Here is a 17,958-nt window from a genome sequence, read left to right on the forward strand (position 1 = left end):
TTATTTCCTTTATCATTATTATCATTGGTGGTAGCAGTAGTGATTTGTGTTATACCTTAGTTACTAAACTGTTCTTATCTCAACCCGTGGGAGTTGCATTCTTTTGATTCTCCTCTCCGTCCCTCCGAGAGCAGGGGGAGGGCAAGAAAGGGGGGGGAAGTGAGCGAACGAATTACCTGACTGGGTTTAAACCACGACAGGGATGCAGCAAATAGTGTCCCCCTACAATGAACACGATGCCCCCTCAGCATCCTCCATTTCCCCAGGACCCTGACTGCTCCTGTGTGTGTGCAGTGACACTGTGGCAGGTAGGCACAAGGCAGCCAAGTCTGGCTCCAGGGTTTATTGCAGCTGACGTCTCCCACCACGGGTAGCAGAGCTGTGGGGTGTAGGAGGCCCAGGGAGGGAGCAGGGCCTGAGCAAAGCAGGGATACACCGATTGCACAGGAAGGGAACTTGCACTGTTTCCCTCTGCCCAGGATAGGAGCGGGTGCACCCACCCCAAACCAATGCCTGCACCCCAGCACAGGCCAACACCACGGCACTGAGCGAAGCTGCTCCAGGTAATTGCTCTTGAGCCCCAGAGCCGCTGTGTTTCAGCTGGTGCTGGTGCAGAGGCTATGGGCAGAGCAGGACACACACCGGGACTGGCACAGAGCTGCTGGCAGGACAGGAATGGGGTGCTGAGCTGGGGACGGTGGCACTCTCCCAAACTCCCGGGAGGCTGGGCATGGCGGCAAGGTCAGCACACGTCTGTGGGTTTGACCAGGATGAGGGAGGATGCGCAGTCGCCATTATCACAGAATCCTGGCCAAAGGATGCGGTTTTTGGCATTGAGCAGGACATTCTGGCATCTGTCATACCACCAGCCCCCATAGCTGCTGGCGCAGTTCCCACTGTACTGGTCCTGGTCCTTGTCAGTTGTGCTGAACTTCATGTTGTCATGGATGCCCCCCTTCTTGGGGTGATAGAGGGTCAGATAGTCATCCCCTTCACCAGAATGCCGGCCCAGCCTCAGCGGGTACCCACTGGCCTCACTTTCCACCCTGAAGATGTCGTACTCAGCAAAGTGGGTGACGTTGGCTTTATTCCGCACAACGAAGCGGACCTTGTAGGTGCCCTGCTGTGTCAGCAGGTGCAGGTACTCGGTGCCCATCCAGTGATCGCCCTGTACATTCCCGAAGCCATACTTGTAGGTGGTCCAGGATTGCTTCCACGTGAGCTCAGTGTCGTGAGAGTTTCTCTGGACAACAGTCCAGCCCTTGCCTTCGGTGTCCATGTCACACCACACCACACGTGGTGGGGACCGTGCTGGCTGGATGACATACACCCCGCTGGGGCTGTTCTTGCGGAGATGGCTGCAGTCTGCGGGGAACCCTGCAGCGGCAGCAGTAGCAAACACAGGTTGGGGTGGGAGAGAGAAGGGGCATATGAGTCTTTCAGTGTAACAAGAAGCGCCTGCAGTGAATGAGGACTCAGGACAAAAAGGGCTGGTTTATCCGTGGTCTATTCCACAGCATAGATTGGTGTTTCCACGGGCTTATCCATAGGGCAACCAAAGGTCTCTGAGACAACGCCCCTGGTAAGAGACCTAGGATCTATTTATCATGACTTTCTATTTCATTTGGAGCCTTCTGATGCATTTAGCCAAGAAAAGGGGGAAAAAAGTCTTCCTGATGCCAGTGATGTCCTCCAAGGATATCTAGCCCTCACACAAGGCCCTTGATATATTGAGCTGTAGTTCTTGCAAGGACCATAAGTGCCCCAAAATGCTCCACTGGATGAGGGTATGTAATTAAAATTGATGTTTTCTCTAGAATCATGGCATTGCAAAAGAAGGCCAAGTTTCTCCTTCACAGGGACCTCTTCCATCAGCTTGTTGCAGTTTATCTGCTGGCAGGACTGATCTGTCATGACTTACTTGCCAAATTAATTTGCTGTCTAATTTGATTTTCTTTGTTTGTATCTGATGAGGGACAATTTGCTGTGGGCAGCTCCAATTCAGCACAGGAATTTCTGTTTCCCTCGGGCACACAGGTCTTGCAGGGAGTGTACCCCCCCCTTGCGGGGAGGAAGGGAATACTCCTGATCCGCTAAAATAAATAATTGAAAGAGGATGCTGGGAGGATCTCTCCTAGAACTGAAGTATAAAATGACACAAGCATCACAGAGCAATCCTGCCAAGTTATGGTGTTGGAACAGAAACCCCTTGGTTTCAGCATGAAGCCACCAAGGAGGTGAGGATGGTGTCACACTGCTTACCTTACAAACCATGGCCTAGGTGTGCATCAGCCTGCATGCACAATGGCCTTCCTAGCATTTGACAGACCTGAGAGTCAGCGCTGAGCTGAGGAGACACTGTCCTGCTCCGCACTTTGTGCCCAGCCAGTGTTCCCCACACACACTCCATACTCACCACTCCGGGAGCTGGCAGTGGGTGCTGCTGGGCCAGCACTTGCACCAAGGAGAAGCATCGCCACCACTGTGGGTAGGAGGAAAAGGCCCCCATGGAGCAAAGTTGTTCTAGCCTGGAGCCCTGGGAAGGGAAGGAAAGGGCCCAGCACCGTTAGGATCCCTGAGCAGTCCCCTTCACCCCTGCCAACAGCCCCCACGGAGCTGGGATGAGGGAAGGCAGAGGCATGGGGCACAGGCAGGAGCAGGGAGCTTCAGTGCAGGCTCTGCCCCTGCAGGGCTGAAGCAAGGTGAGAAATGGCTTTGTCACTTTTCCAGTCAATCCCTTCCCTGCACTATACAGTAACCTGCAGATCTGTTCTTGAAACCTACAGCCCAGGAGTACCTAAGAGGACAGTGACACGGCTAGATCTGGGGAGAGTAGTTTGCTGGGGAGGAAGACTGCAAGAAAAAGTTCTACCTGGAGTAATCATGCTTAAGCCTGTTATACAAACCACTCCAGCCCCATGACAGTTAGTGAGAAACCAGAGCCAACAGATGGGTCCTGTCCTGTTGCACAGATACCGGCTCCCAAGCAGACAGGAGGAAGTCTTGCAGTGACACAAGCCCAAACCCTCTGTGCTGGCCACCAGCACACTGCTACAGCTTGCACTAGCTCAGTTACTGGGGCAGATGCCATCACACCTGGGGAAGGAGCCCTGTGCAACCACATGTGCCACATGCATTGGTCAGAAAGGGAAAGGACCATGTGGAAATCTAGGTCTCCACATTAACTTCCCTTGACAGGACATGAGAATACAAGGCATAGGTAGCTTGGGGAAAGCATAGGCTGGCACCAAGCATGTGTGCCATTTGGTGCTTTTGCCTTGTGTCCCTTCTTCTACCATAGTGCCTCACAGCATGCATCACCCAGGCAAGATCACGGCTCCTGTCCTGCTTGCCACCTTGTGCCTCTGTATACTCACCCCAGTCATGCCTTGTTTGAGCCCAGCACCACACATGAATTAAGTGTGCTGCTGAGAAGATAACTCACCCATCACAACAGCACAGCTGAGCGGAGAGCAGGAACCCAGTGGTGCACCCTCCCATGCTGAGCTATCCACAGTGGCTTTATAGGCACTGCACACACCCACTTGTGTTCACACTTGTTATTTGTAAAGGCACAAGGAGGCACTTGCAGACTGTGACTGGACCAGTTTTCAGATCTCATGACAGCAACACAGCTAAACCCCTTGAGGAGAGAGAGGCATGCCCTTCCAGCCAGAGTGCAAAGTAATACCCTCCCTGATGAGGGGTTTCAATTATGGACTGTCCCAGTTACACAAACACTACACGTGAATTGCTCACTTGGAGCAAATTTTGGAGAGCCATGATCAAACTGAAGTGGTGAGACCCAGCTTTTTTAAGGACATACACACAGTAATTAGCAAAGACGGAAAGATTAGGTCTCCTATGTGCCCAGTCCCAAAGGTGACCTTGGAAAGATGAGGACAGGTCCTCAAGAGACATGTCTGCTTGCTAACTGGTGCCAACTAACCACTGGCAGGTTTCAGTATCAATGAGTTAAGTCACTGGGTTGGAACCAGGGTGCAGCAGCCAGAAGTCAGTGTCCCCTGGCACCCCAATCTGCATGCTTTGAGTAGAGGGCAAGGGCTCCAGGTAACAAGCAGGTGACTGTAGGTCCCTTCACCACTCTCCTTTCCAATCTCTGTCTTTGGCCTGGTGAGACCCTGCAGATCCCCAGAAACGTTGACATGGGGTTGCTCCCTTTGCAGGAACAAAACACTGTCAGGACTGATTGTCTGGGAAGACCGTACAGACAGCTCCAGCACTTTGTCAAACCAATGTCAAGAGGATAAAGATGTTTGGATAAAGATGTTTGTTCAAGAGGACAAAGATGTACTTTCTTCTCCTGTGTTGGTTTCAGTAGCTTGCTGATCAGATGTCTTTATGGCAAGCCAGTCTCCAGATGAGGCTCACACCAAACCTCTGTACTGCATGAGCCCACATCAAGCAATGCAACTTGCAGGTCTGGATGGGCAGCAGCATCCAGACCTCTCCAAGGTACTGGATCCATGGATCAACTTACATCTGAATGCTTACATGACACCCCTGCTTGCTAGGTTAGAGGTTGGAGCCCTTGTCTTCAACTTCATTTATTTCTCATATTCCAGTGGATGGTCTTCAGAATTGACACAGGTTTGCTGATTCAGGCTAACGTTGGACCTCTTTCTAAGAAGACAGCTGCAAAAGGACTTCTGAGAAGATACAGGTTGGAAGCAGAGCTAAGCCCAATTACCAGTGGTTGCACTCCTGAGAGGCAGAGCAAAGGGCACCATGGGCTCAAGGGAGGAGGATGAAGGTACAAGCAAGCTCTCTGGGATCAGCAAAGGCTGGCTGCTCCCAAGAGGCAAGCAAGTCAGAAGCCAAAGATGGACCCCATAGAGGCAATGCCCGCATTGGCAGAGCTCCATCCCTAACGGGTCTGAGAAGAGCAAGCAGAGCTGGGTGTTGGCAACAGCTCCAGGCAAGGCAAGCGGCAAACTGGGTCCGAGATCCTGGACAAAAGGACACAGTGCAAAAGGCAGGGCTGGAGATAAATCTACACCATGAATCTATCCATCCAGGAAATAAACTATCTACAGTGTATGTCTAAGATCCATCCAAAAAACAAGGCCAGAGAGGGAACTGGAGACCAGTACTGATAGCCCAGTGCTGAGCAGGCACTATGGGCTTAGGTGAAGGTCCAATTTGTTCTGGTCACCAGCAATTAAGTCCTGCTGGTGCACACAGGGTGATGACAGTAGCAGTTAATCATGAAAGAGCAAATCCCACCAGCCTGGCTGTCTGACCTCCTGCCCCATGGGCCCTCTGGCTTTTGCTGTAGCTCTCTGGGCTTACCAAGTGGCTTCTCAAAGCACATTCTGGTGCAGGCAGCTCTGCATCTAGCACAAGGCCCGGTGTCATGGCTTTGCTCCTGCAGATATACAGAGGCATAAGGGCTGGGGAGGGAGCTTTTCAAAGAACCAGAGAAGCACAGAGACCAGGAGGACCGCCAAATGCCTCTGAGCTGATCTCAAGACCAAAGCAGTGCTAACTTAGAATGGGTTGCTTAGGGCCATGTCTGCCTCAGGAGTGAAACTGTCAAGGAATGGAGTTCCCACAACTTCTCTCTCTCCCCACATACCCCAGTCTTTGAACACCCTTAGGCTGATTTTTTTCTGTTCTCTGATTTCCCTCTCCCTTTGTGTCCATTGCCTCCCATCCCATCCCTGTGCATCTCCAAGGAGATCCACGGAATTACAGGAATCACAGAGTGAGAGAAGAATTTAGGTTGGGAGAAATCTCTGAGAGTTCAATCCCTGCTCGAAGGAGATCTAAAAAACCAGGTCCTTGTCCAGCCAACTCTTGAATACCTCTAAGCGTAAAACTCCCACAGCCTCTCTCTGGGACCATGTTCCAGTATTTGACCAACTTCGTGTTAAAAAGAAGTCCCTAATTCTAACTGAAATTTCCATGTTCCAGTTTAGACCCATCACTTCTCATCCCATCACCATGCACATCCTTGAACAGTTTGGCTCCATCTTGTCTGCGTGCTCCCGTGAGGGAGAGGCAGTCAGCAATAAGAACCTCCCTGTTGCCTGCTCTTCTTCAGGTGGAGCAAGCCCAGCTCTCCCACATTATTCTGACACATCCTGAGCTCCAAGCCCTTGACCAGTCTGGTGGACTCCCCTGGATGTCCTACAGTATGTCAGTATGTTTCTTGAAATGAGGGGTCTAAAATGAGACACAGTGCTCTGGGAAGCTTCACTCTGCCTGCTCCCAAGGAACAAGGGATGGGACAAGAGGAAACGGCCTCAAGCTGCACCAGGGCAGGTTCAGATGGAGCTAAGGAACAATTCCTTCCCCAAAGGGTGCTCAGGCATTGGAACAGGCTGCCCAGGGCAGGGCTGCAGTCACCGTCCCTGCAAGTGTTCACACACTGTGGAGACGAGGCCTCAGTGCCATGGGGTAGTGGTGGCCTTGCCAGGGCTGTGATAAAGGTTGGACTTGATGAGCTGAAAAAGCCTTTTCCAACCAAAGTGGAAAAGTCCTATAGCAGAGAGGGACTTGAAGTGAGACCATTTTACATCACATTGCAATTCCCAAAACTCCCTTGTGATTGCCGCAAGGGCCATGTGCCGGGGCAGACTGCACCGGGCATTGCGCAAGAGGCAGCACGGTGTTGGTCAGCCAGGCACGTCAGCAGTACATGGAGTGGCACTTTCTGAAGGTAGGTGCACGGTTTCCCAGGAACACTAGAGTACCTCTTCTCTGAAGAGTCTAACGGGGTCCCCGGTGGCCCCATGCCTGCTCTGGAGAGTGATCTACGCCTGATGTTTGATTTCCACCCAGGAGGGGGAATGTCATTTGGGTACTTACTTATGTGCAGAGGTGCCCAGAGGATGCCATTCCCTGGGGAAACCCTGCCAGTGGAGGGGGCAGCCGGGCACTGTAAATCCCAGGTTTGGTTTAAGGCATTTGCTTATGGGCACCCAATTATTTGCTTTGCCTCTGAAGAAAGCTCTTCATCTTTGTGAGACACAGCCTCCATTCACTGAGGACATACCACTTCATGATGCAGAGCAAATAAGCCTTTAAACCATTAGTTCTGTTGCCAACCACAGGACAAGTGATTTGCGTCTTGTGCCTCCACCCCCTCACCTGCTGAGCCCTATAACTTTCAGGCTGGACACCCCTCCAGCCAGGCCAAAGCCACGCAGCTTCCCGCTCCGCAGGGTCTGTGCAGTGACGGCATGGGTGAGTGTGGGATGGGATGGGAGGGGCAGCACTGCTGCACGCAGCATCCCTGCACTTTGGCTTCTGCAGGGCTCCCTTCTCTCCACCCCCTGGCCACCCCAGCACTAAATCCATTACATTGTTTGGGCTCACTGTGCCCCAGGCTGGGAACTGGAGCCAGAGTCTGCATGCTCTGATGCTTTCAGGCTGTATCAGTGTATCTAGATTGTCAGCCCATTTGAAAAGCCTCATATTTATCAAACATTCTTCATAACTTTCAGTTCTCCAAGGAAAGTATTGAATACTCTAGAATAGAAAACTAAGATTTTAGATATTCTTGCTTAAGAAGCAATATTGAACAGGTATCAAGATCTGGAGGTTAGATGGTTGAAAGCATACTGTCCCCAGAAGAACAGCCAGGGGAGGCTGATACTCTTCCCTGCATCTTCCTGCTACTCAGACCTTTCATGACCATTCATGAGGGAATGGGCCAGCAGTGGAGTGTCCATTACTTCTCTAGGGCTTAAAGAAGAGATGCCTTTAAACATGCCTCTAAACACAGGTGTATGAAGACACTAAATGTTATGTAGAAATTGAGAAGCAAATCACTGCCAAACCTACTGCACTGCAATAGGTTTGTCTCTGGTGCTTTCTGAGCAGTGGAGGGATTTACACTGATAATCTGCCAGGGTTCTACATCTCTTATACTGTGAACAGATGTTCCTATGGGCAGCTGTCTCCACAATGCCCCTCTCTCTGTGGGTCAGTATGAACTGTCTGTTATCTTGCTTAGACGCAATACTTTAGAAAGTGCGCTCGTATCCCTCTGAACTAGAACAAACCAGAGCATCTGGCTACATGTGGAAATTCTGAAGCAGCCTTATAACCATATAAAAGACATAATTTGCAACAGCCAGGCAGAAATTCATGAAAGTTCATGCTGCTGCTCTCAGTCATGATGCTTTCACACAGAGCAGGGAAACGCACACAGCCGTTCCTGGGGCTTGTTGCCACCCACACATCAGGGCTCTTACTGCCCGCAAACCTGGCCTGGAGGCAGGCATGGTCCCAGCTTACACCATGCGAGTGTGTTATGAGTGCATGATGGGAGCTGGGAGGAAAGGGGATTCCTCACTCCATGCTCACCCTGCTTGTTACCTCCAGCCCCAAGACTTGGGTTTATAGGGATTTCTGATTACAGTCACCTTGAGTGTGGACAAGGTTTTCACCCTTCTTCTGTCTCAAAACCCACCAGTGGCAGATGCCATCGGTGATGACTCCTGTCAATGAGTGTGTGTTAGCTCACCTAAATAGTGAATTGGGGCTTAGAGCTCCAAGAGGGAGCTCTACACATAAAGAAGTTGATTTTCCTATTTTATTCCGCAAGTCAGGGAGTCAAATGGGGTTCATGGCTCTCCAATGGAAAGGTTATGATCACTTTCTGCTTTTTCTAATCTCTTCCCATTTCAGCTTCCCAGCACCTTTGTCCCCTGATTTTCACCTGCCTGCTGGCCCTGGCAGCATGTCTGCCTGCCTTGGACATAAGAAACTTGCATCTCCTCAATGGCACGCTGGATGAAATCATGAATGTTCCCCCAGAGCCCTCCCAGTTCGGTAAGTGTACCACTTAGAAGGGAGGGGCAAAAAAGGTCACATTCAGTCAGATCCTACACAGACCTCCTCACCAGCCTAACCAGACTCCTGTAACATGGAGGAAGGACTAAATACTATGTGTGTGCAACGCCAATGTAATATAGACAGTCTTACTGGAGCAAGAGACAACTCAGAATCCTCCTCTGCTTTCTGCTTGTCTCTTCTCCTGTCTGACATGAAGTTCTTCTGTCCATGAGTCCAACAGCCCAAAGCCCAGAGTTCTCAGGATCCCAGGAGAAGGGACAGGTTTGGTCTCATTGGCAACGATACCAAGCCAAGGGTGTTGTGGGCATGGGCTCTTCCTTGGAGAAGCAATATTGAAGATGATAAGGCAAATAATCACAGTGTGTTTTGAGGACATGAAGAACAGTAGCTGCCTCTGGAAAACACAAGGCCAGTGGAGGACTGAATTCAGGAGACAAAGAGGAACTAAATGAAGTTAATACAAAGAGTCTAAGCAGTGACACCGACACAGAGCAAGCAGCCAGATGATGGCACAAAGTAACCTACAAATACCAGGTCATACGGGAGCAATGAGGAAGCCTCCAAGAAATGGTTATTCAATAAGACTGAGGGCTGTGGGTGGGACATGGCCCAACAGAAATGGCTGGTTCCTTTCCAAGAGACGAGGAAGAATTCTTCCAGAAGAGCTCAAGGTCCACGTGTTTGATGCTGGTTTCACATCAGCCTTCGTTGCAAAGGTCAGCTGTCAGGGGAGCTGCCAATACAGGGAGTAGCCATGGCTGTGACAAGAGCTTGGGCTTCACCAAGAACAGCAAGTCTGAGTAGGGAAAGGGGGTGTGCCCTGGGCTTCACACTCATTTCACACTCAGACCACTCCGAAAATGTGAGCAGCATAAATTCGAGATGGGTAAGGAGGGAGGCATGCCAGAGGAGACAGGCTTGACTTGTGGGGGAGCACTTCCAAATGGATGGGAAGTGAAGGCAGAAAGCAGCAGGGGCAGACTGTCACTTACAAAATGAACAGGAGTGATTACCTTCATATGATTGTGAGTCAAAGTAAATACCACGTTACATGAGTGTTTCTACTGTACTTTAACAACATCTTTCCAGTTTTTTCCAGATCCCTTAAGTCTTTCCCAAACAGAGTGTGTCCAAGTCCTTCTCACCAAGGAAGCATCTGCCCCATTCTAACACATAAATCCCGCTAACTGCCGACTGGCTGATATCAGAAGTGGTAAAGTCCCTATGGAATTAGGAGGAACAACAGCAAAACAGGAATATCATCTGGAGAATAACATGCTCTCCCAGCAGGCATTTGAGATACATACTCTCAGCACTCACTCCTGTCTCCTCTGTTCTTGTTAACTCAGATAACGATACCCAACATGTTCGACAGGTCAGAGACGTCGCCCCCCGCCCACCAGCAGGTCATGGTAAGTCTCTTCTCAAGGAGCACATCTGCTCAACAGGTTTCACCATTGCTGGGCTCATGACGAGCTCTCAGCCACCTTAGCCCATGTCCTACGTGCACACCGGCTTCTCCCAGGAAAAATGTGGCTTTACTGATAGGCTGCAGAAGCTCCACAGCTCATCACCTTGGGGGGGACTCTAGTACTAACCATGTCCTGGACTCAGTAGCTGTGAGGATCTTTAGCAGGGGGAATTTTCCACCTAAAGATCCAAAATGGAAAGTGATGATTCATTACTGGCCTCTGGGAAGCTGTGATTGGTTATTTTTCTCTTTTCACTAAACAGTCGATAGAAGACTGGATAAGACAGGGACTGACTGTGTTACTGAACTGACTGAGTCAACAGTAGCCCATAGGACCACAAGAAAGGTCCTCTCTGGGTAGGAATAACCAGCATTCTCCCAGTATTTCCCTGGGTACTGGGAGCAGAGCAGGTCTCTTCCCAGAAGTGTGTAGGTGCATTCAGCTGTTTGCTGCATAAGGTACTGACACTCTGGAGCATTGAAAGGCCATAATAAAACCAAAAGTCAGGAAGTCCCTAAAGAGCTGATCAGGTAAGCCCACAGAAATCTGGTGGATTTTCCCTAATGACATCACAAGGGCTGATTGAATCATTAGCAATATGGTTGTCTTGATCACACTCCAGGGGTTCTGAGACTATTATAAAGCTCTAAAGCCTCCATGCTGTAACAGCAAATGGCTTTATAACCCAGGCTTGCACTTGTCTGTGCAGTGATACGTCACCTGCATGCTACAGACAAATCCCCACAGCACTGTAAGACCGAATCCAACCTGGCCTAAGTGCATTGTGTGCTGTGTGAAGGCAACGTCTGCCTTGGTCTCACCAGGCCAAGACATTTTGGCAGTGTGTTCGCATCAGTTTGAATTCTGTCTTGGAGAGATATGAAGCCCAAGCCTTATGTTGATCATTTCAAGATTTCAGTTTACTCCTGCAAGCACATGGCAGGAATATAGCCCAAGAATGTGTGTGCAAAAGGACATAGGAACAAAAGAAATACCAGACACTTTCAGTGTCTCGTTGTGTGGGATTTAATAACCATCTCTGCTTCCTGCCCCAGGCTGGCCCAAAGACTGCAGTGAGATTCCCGCTGGCAGCCGCAGCGGTGTCTACATCGTCCAGCCGAAAGGGCTCCACCACATCGTGGTGTACTGCGAAATGAATGTGACCCATGGGGGCTGGACGGTCATCCAGAGGAACCAGAAAGACACACCAGTCACCTGGGCTGAGTCCTGGAGCACCTACAAGTATGGCTTTGGGAGCGTGCGCACCGAGTACTGGCTGGGCACTGAGTACATCCATCAGATCGCCAAGCAGAAGGTCTACCAGGTCAGATTTGTCATCCAGGACTCCTCAGACAACATCCATTTCGCAGACTACAACCTCTTCAGTGTAGAAGATGAGTCCCACGGCTACCGGCTGAGGCTGGGCTCCTACGCAGGGACAGCAGGGGATGCCATGACCTCAGACAATCCCAAGACCATGCACGACAACATGAAGTTCTCCACAAAGGATCGAGATCAGGACACTTACAGTAAGAACTGTGCCTACAGCTATGAGGGTGGGTGGTGGTTCTCAGCCTGTTATTCTGTACGGCTGAATTTCAAGGGTGGCATGACATGGGGCAGTCTGTGCAAAGGGAACTGCAAATCCTCCCTTATCCTCATCAAACCAGCCTCATACTGTTAGTGCTTCCTCCCCCACCTGTCCGTACTGGACACTCTGCAAAGGCTCCGCATGGCCAAACAGTTCAAGCCTTTCTGGAGTGGAGAGAGGAGCCCAAGGGTAGTGGGGTTGTAGTGAAATGTCACTTTCCAATTGCCCTCTCTGAGTGCAGGCTCCCCCTCTGCTCAGCTATTTTCCCCTACGCTTGTCAATGATTCCTTGTTAGTACGTTCATAATCAAGAATAAACATTTACTTGTGAAATGTGTGGATTCCACACGTACCTTCCCTGCGGGAGGGAGACACTCAGCCCTTGTGTGACTTTTCATCAGAGTTTCTTAGCTGCCTTCATAACTCACAGCAAGCAAAACAATCTACATGCCACAATTTTCCATATGCTCTGTGCCTCTCTGCATTGTCTGGTAAAGCATCCCAATAAATGTGCTTCCTTGAGCTCATTCACCATTAATGAACATCTGTCCTGTATCTCTGATGTGCTCCCACTGAGACCCAAGGGTGCTAGGACCCAAGCCAGGTGCTAGGACTGAAGTCTTGGAGCTTGTGAAGGGGAAAAAAGCCTTGAGTGGTTCTCACAAGAATGGATGTAAGAAAGTTAAATCTAGTTACCCTGATCTAAAACACCTGTGATCTGCACAGCAGGATTATTCAGAATGAACGTGGCATGGCAGAGAACTCTTCCTACATCATTACCACAGTCACAGTCCAGGGGCAAGAGCTGTGCCATTGTCCTGGTACCAAGGTTCCACTCCTGCCATGAGGCTGCATCTGTCAGGATTTGTTCCTTGCTGCCTGTTTGCATAGTCATGCCTTGATGCTGCAGAAACATGACTTCAAAGTCATCAGTAGATCTGTCTGCTGTGACCAAGAAGCAGTGAACTTAAATGAAAGCAAAAGAGAAGTAGGTTGGGTATTAGGAGGCACTACAGAGGGAAGAGATCACTGCAAGAATAGGTTCACCATACCCAAGTTTCCGAGACTGATTTAGATGGGCAAAGATACAAGGTGAGTTTCCAGCAGAGATGTCCTGTAACAGAGCTGAGCCTTCAGGCAAGTTTCTGCTCCTTGAGTGTATCTTTTAAGGTCTCTGAATCCCTACAAACATTTAGGGACCCCAATATTCTGCTGCAAGCAGCTCCCCATCAGGAGTGGGGCAGCATCTCCCCACATTTCCCATCCCCCAGCGGATGAAGGGGACCTGCCCAGAGGTGGCATCTCATGGCTCCTGAGCAGCTGGGCACAACAGTGTCAGGATGCCCACAGGATGCTCAAGTGCAGTGTAAGGGGTGACAGCACTGAAGTGACAAGTGGGATGCACACAGTGTGGTGCAGCACTGGGCACATGCAGTGCAGTGCAGGATGCTGCATTGTGCAGCAGAGGATGCACACAGTGTGGTGCAATGCAGGATGCACACAGCAGTGTGCAGGCAAAGGATGCACAGAGCTGGGTGAAATGCAGGATTCTTCCACTCTACTCCGCTCTGGGGAGACTCCCCTTGCACTTCTGCATCCAGCTCTGGAGGCAACAGCACAAGAGGGACGTGGAGCTGCTGGAGCGAGGCCAGAAGAGGCCACGGAGATGCTGTGAGGGCTGGAGCAACTCTGCTCTGGAGCCAGGCTGAGAGAGCTGGGCTGAGTCAGCCTGGACAAGAGAAGGCTCTTCAAGGGGAGACCTTAGAGCAGCTCCAGTGCCTAAAGGGGCTGCAGGAAACCTGGAGAGAGGCTTGGGACAAGGGCCTGTAGGGACAGGCCAAGGGGAATGGCTTTAAACTGAAAGAGGGGAGACTGAGATGAGCTCTTAGGCAGAAGCTCTTCCCTGGGAGGGTGCTGAGGCGCTGGCGCAGGGTGCCCAGAGAAGCTGTGGCTGCCCCATCCCTGGCAGTGTTCAAGGCCAGGTTGGACACAGGGGCTTGGAGCAAGCTGCTCCAGTGGAAGGTGTCCCTGCCCGTGGCAGGGGTTGGAGCTGGATGAGCTTTAAGGTCCCTTCCAACCCAAACCTGTCTGGGACTGTAAGTTTCTGTGATGACTCTATGACAACTCTACGCACACACGGGGGTGCGGTGCCAGTTTCCTCCCTCCCCAGCCGGGGGCGGCGTGGTGCAGAACCGCAACACCTTGGTCTCAGCTACGGCTCCTTTAAGACCGGCGGCGCGCGGCAGACTCGGGGCGCGCCTGGCTCACGGTGACGGGGGGGTGGTCCGCTGGCGGGGGGGGGGGGTCCCCGGCCCATGTCCCGGCCCATGTCCCGGCCCCCGGTGCCGCCCGGTTCCCCGCGCCGCCTCGGCGCGCTCAGCACCGCGCAGCTCCGCGCCCTGCTGCAGGACGAGCCCCGGCTGCAGCGCGCCGCCCGCCTCAGCAGGAAGGTAACGGGTGGAGGAGGCCGGGGGAGGCACGGCGGGGTGGGAGGGGGGCAGCACACGGCCCCGGCCGGGGGACCCGTGCCCTGCTGCCGCGGGGGCGCTCCCAGTGCGCGGGGGGAGCCGCCCGCAGCCCGGGCACCGGGCGCTGCGGATCCGGGCAGCACCCGCCGCGCCCTGGGGGTCGCTGATCCTGCTTCGATCGCTGGAATCCGCCCGGGGCTCTGGAGCGGAACCCATCGGCTGCCTTGCGGGAAACCTCCGCTTGGGCGTCCCGGGCGGCGGCTGCCTCGGGGGGTGGCGGCGGCTATCGCCGGGCGGGCAGCCTCGGGCCAGCAGAACCGCTGCCCAGCTGCGGCGGAGGCCCTGGCCCCTCGCTGTGCCCTCCCCGCCCGAGTTGCTCCTCGGTGCCCGCAGCCCCCTGCGGGAGCAGGGTCAGGGCTGTCGGGATCCTCCTCAGCCCCCTTCCAGCAGCTTTTCCTGGGCAAAAGCAAAGGGAATAAAACAGAAAATCCTGGCAAAGCGCAGCCCAGCTCCGCTCCTGCCCTTGCCCTGGATGAAGGGGTGTGCACAGCCGGGGCGGTGCACAGCCCTCTCCTAACGTCCTCGGTAGCCAGCCATGTGGTTTGCCCCATTCATGGCAAGCTGCCCGGTGCCGTGCATCCCCCCGGACACAGGCTGCGGCTCTCACTGGTCCTGCCCGTTTCTCCCGATGCTGACACACAACCCCTGCTTCCATGCCCACAGTTCCAGAGCCTGCAGTTGGAGCGGGAGATGTGTTTGGCTTCAAACTGCACCCAGGCCAAAGTGAACCTGTCCCTGCGCCCGCAGCTGGAAGACGGGAAGGCTGCCCTGGCCATCAAATACCAGGAGCTGCAGGAGATACGAGAGGCATGTTGGGACAAGCAGCAGCGCCTGGGTGAGTGGAGCGCAGTTGATGGGACGAGGCAGAGCATCCCGCCCGAGTGGGCTCAGCATCCTCAAACCTGCTCCAGGGAAAGAGCTTACTTGGGAGCAGTGGGGGGTGATGCTGCTTGCAATGGGATGGATGCCATGGTGGGATGCAGGTGGCTCCAGGGATGTGTTTGGGGGTATTTCAGTTTGGGGAGGGAGCTGACGCTTGGGGATGGGAAAGACCTCAGCCCCAGAAATAGGGATGTCCTGGTGAAGGTTTGTTGGCAGCCCCATCTCTTCCTGACACAGAGGAATACCTGGAGAACTGGAGCCCGCAGAGTGCCCTGGGCAAGCTCCAAGCCAAGCTCGATGCCTCCGAGGCAGAGTCAGAGGTGAGTCAGGCAAGACCCCTGTGCTGCTGCCTCTTCCTTGTCTGGGCCCTGGTTACTCTTTGTGCCCTCCCAACATGCCAGGCCCTGAAGAAGAGCCCAGAGTCTGGGGGTGCTCAGTCATCTGGGCTCTTTCTGTGGTCCCACAGCTCTCTTGGCTTGGTGTCCCACAGGCACAGGTAGAGCAGTTCCTGGCCCAGGACCTGCCCCTTGATTCTTTCCTGGAGTCCTTCTGCCAGAGTCGCACACGCTCCCATATCTGCCGGACGCAGCTGGAGAAACTGCAGGAGCTGCTGCAGAAGGACTGGGTGGGCAGGGACCCTGCGGGCCCCACGGGGTGCCGAGGGGCCCCACCTAGCCTAGCGCCAGCCCGCCTAGCCCCATTGCAGAATGGAGTAGTCCCCAAAGCCTTCAACCTCTCCTACGGCTTTGTCCCCACTTTTCTCATCCCCTCGGAGGCCGCTGTACCCTTTGCCATGCCAACTGCACCTCCCAGACACCATCTCCCAGCCCTGGGACACCAGCCAGCATCTCCCTGCTCCAAAAGCCCCAGCCTTGGCTCACCCCTGCACCTCATCGGACACATCCCCCTGCTCAGCCCTCAGCCCTCCTGCAGACAGCAAGAGCAGAAGCAGGAGCTTCCGCACCGGTAGTGGGGCAGGGATGGGAGATGTCCCTGTCAGTTCTGAGGGGCTGCGGAGCCTGTTGGGCAGGCACAGGGTGGGTGCTCACAGAAGGATGGAAGTGCTTGGCTGGGGGTGGGATGGGGTGGGTGCTGTGGCTGAGCAGTGGGTTCTGCACTTGGGAAGCTGCCTGGGGGAGGTCTCGACATCCACAAGAGGAGCAGTGACAGGAGGCGGGGGCTGGTGGCTTGTGGGGATGTCAGTGGCTCAGTCAGGTGGGAGGTAGCAGGGAGGAGGACCCAGGAGCACTGGGCACCATGTGCTTTCTAAATAAAGGCTCTTTTCCATGCTCTGTGTTACTCTGGCTCTGGCTATGAACAGAGGGATGGGACAGGCAGGGGGAAGTGGTTCCAGGGGGACACTTGCCAGGCTTGCAGGGGACTGAAAATCTAGCAGGATCCTCCAGCCTGGGGAGTCCCCAGGTGCTGGACCTGCACTTGGCTCAGCCATCAATGCCCTGCAGTGTCCCTTATGCTGTTTCTAGCTTCTGATTTGGTTTTGTGTCCTTCTCATGCTTTCAGCCCATCTGGTTGTAGCATTTTTTTCCTATTTCCCACATGCCTGCCCACCCTGCAGCTTGGCACTGGTATGTAGATTGCTTAGAAAACAGTTTCTCCAACCCTGGTGTTGGTCCTTACCCAGTTTGGAGCATGTACTGCCCCAGAGCAGTGGTCCTGGCAGTGAGTGTAGGTGCAGCATTAGTGCACCCAGTGCCTCTGGGGAACCTGGCAGCATCGGGCATCTGCCTCTTCATCCCTGGAGTGTGCAGTCAGCACCTTACATATGGCAGCAACAGTCCCTTCATCAGGGCCTGGGCTGTGGACAAAGCTCTGCAAGTCACAGACAGAAGCACTGGATAACAGGCAGGAGCTGGCAGCAGCACAGGATGACCCCTGTGCCCCTCCTTGCTTGTACAGTGGCTCTCCCTGCCTGCACCAAGTGCTGCCTGTCCCGCAGGGCCACCTCAAGAGGAGTCAATGTGCCTCCACTCACATTGGGCGAGGAGGAGGAAGTGTTGCCTTCAAGCGTGTACCTGCATTCATTTCTGCACAGCCCCGGCAGCAGCCTGGGGGCAGCTCAGCCCCAATGCACAGCTGAGGCTGGGCAGGGCAAGCAGGGACCTGGCCTCCCCAGCCCCTCGCTGGGCCTGGCAGCAGCCTCCAGCGCAGGAAGAACAGGCCTCCTGGGGGAGAAGGGGTGTCCCAGCACTGCCAGCCTCAGGAGACCCTTTGAGCCACAGCCCCAGGGCTGTAAACCCCCAGGCTGGGCCCCTGCTGTGGCAGCACCCAGAGTTAACAAACTCTATTAACCATTAACTCCATTAACAGAAGTCCCTGCAGGGGATGCTTTGGAAAGGAGGGGGAACTGTCCCCCCAGTGCTGCTCAGGACCCTGCTCACACAGCCTGCAGCTCGCTGTCCACCTGGCACCCACAGAGACCTGCCAGGAGCCCAGCTTAACCCCTTCCTTTCCAAAGAGCAGCCCAGCTTCTCCAGATGGAGGGGAAAGAATCAAGAGAATCTCAGGTTGGAAGGGACCTCAAGGATCATCTGTCCAACCTTTCTAGGCAACGCATGGCCCGGACTAGATGTCCCAGCACCCTGTCCAGCCCAATCTTAAGTAAGCATCCAACTCTCAGGAGTCATCACTTCCGTGGG

At 53.4% G+C, this 17,958-nt stretch overlaps 3 protein-coding genes across 5 annotated transcripts; 2 read left to right on the forward strand and 1 right to left on the reverse strand.

The window, feature by feature from the left end:
- Positions 1-328: 328 nt before the first annotated feature.
- On the reverse strand, positions 329-3,601 carry LOC133278107 (fibrinogen-like protein 1-like protein). Its single transcript, XM_061470579.1, has 3 exons — positions 3,446-3,601; positions 2,417-2,536; positions 329-1,377 (listed from the first exon to the last, which is right to left on the reverse strand). Exons 1-3 carry the CDS (start codon positions 3,447-3,449, stop codon positions 743-745), a joined length of 759 nt encoding a protein of 252 aa, XP_061326563.1. The 5' UTR covers positions 3,450-3,601; the 3' UTR covers positions 329-742.
- Positions 3,602-7,058: 3,457 nt separating this feature from the next.
- Positions 7,059-12,222, forward strand: LOC133278110 (fibrinogen-like protein 1-like protein). Its single transcript, XM_061470583.1, has 4 exons — positions 7,059-7,212; positions 8,662-8,805; positions 10,179-10,241; positions 11,357-12,222. The coding sequence occupies exons 1-4, from the start codon at positions 7,209-7,211 to the stop codon at positions 11,983-11,985; spliced, it is 840 nt and encodes a 279-aa protein (XP_061326567.1). The 5' UTR covers positions 7,059-7,208; the 3' UTR covers positions 11,986-12,222.
- Positions 12,223-14,129: 1,907 nt separating this feature from the next.
- Positions 14,130-16,590, forward strand: VPS37D (VPS37D subunit of ESCRT-I). Of its 3 annotated transcripts, none has more exons than XM_061470581.1 (4): positions 14,130-14,341; positions 15,083-15,254; positions 15,518-15,621; positions 15,792-16,590. In XM_061470581.1, the coding sequence occupies exons 1-4, from the start codon at positions 14,207-14,209 to the stop codon at positions 16,269-16,271; spliced, it is 891 nt and encodes a 296-aa protein (XP_061326565.1). In that variant the 5' UTR covers positions 14,130-14,206; the 3' UTR covers positions 16,272-16,590. The 3 variants fall into 3 exon arrangements, with proteins under 3 accessions (XP_061326565.1, XP_061326564.1, XP_061326566.1); XM_061470580.1 differs by having other exon boundaries at positions 14,131-14,341; positions 15,506-15,621; XM_061470582.1 differs by having other exon boundaries at positions 14,134-14,341; positions 15,539-15,621.
- The last annotated feature ends 1,368 nt before the right edge of the window (positions 16,591-17,958 follow it).

This window comes from Pezoporus flaviventris, unplaced genomic scaffold, assembly GCF_033815535.1.
Source record: "Pezoporus flaviventris isolate CSIRO_AGI_PZ_B2104156 unplaced genomic scaffold, CSIRO_AGI_Pfla_v1 ptg000063l, whole genome shotgun sequence".
NCBI lineage: Eukaryota > Metazoa > Chordata > Aves > Psittaciformes > Psittacidae > Pezoporus > Pezoporus flaviventris.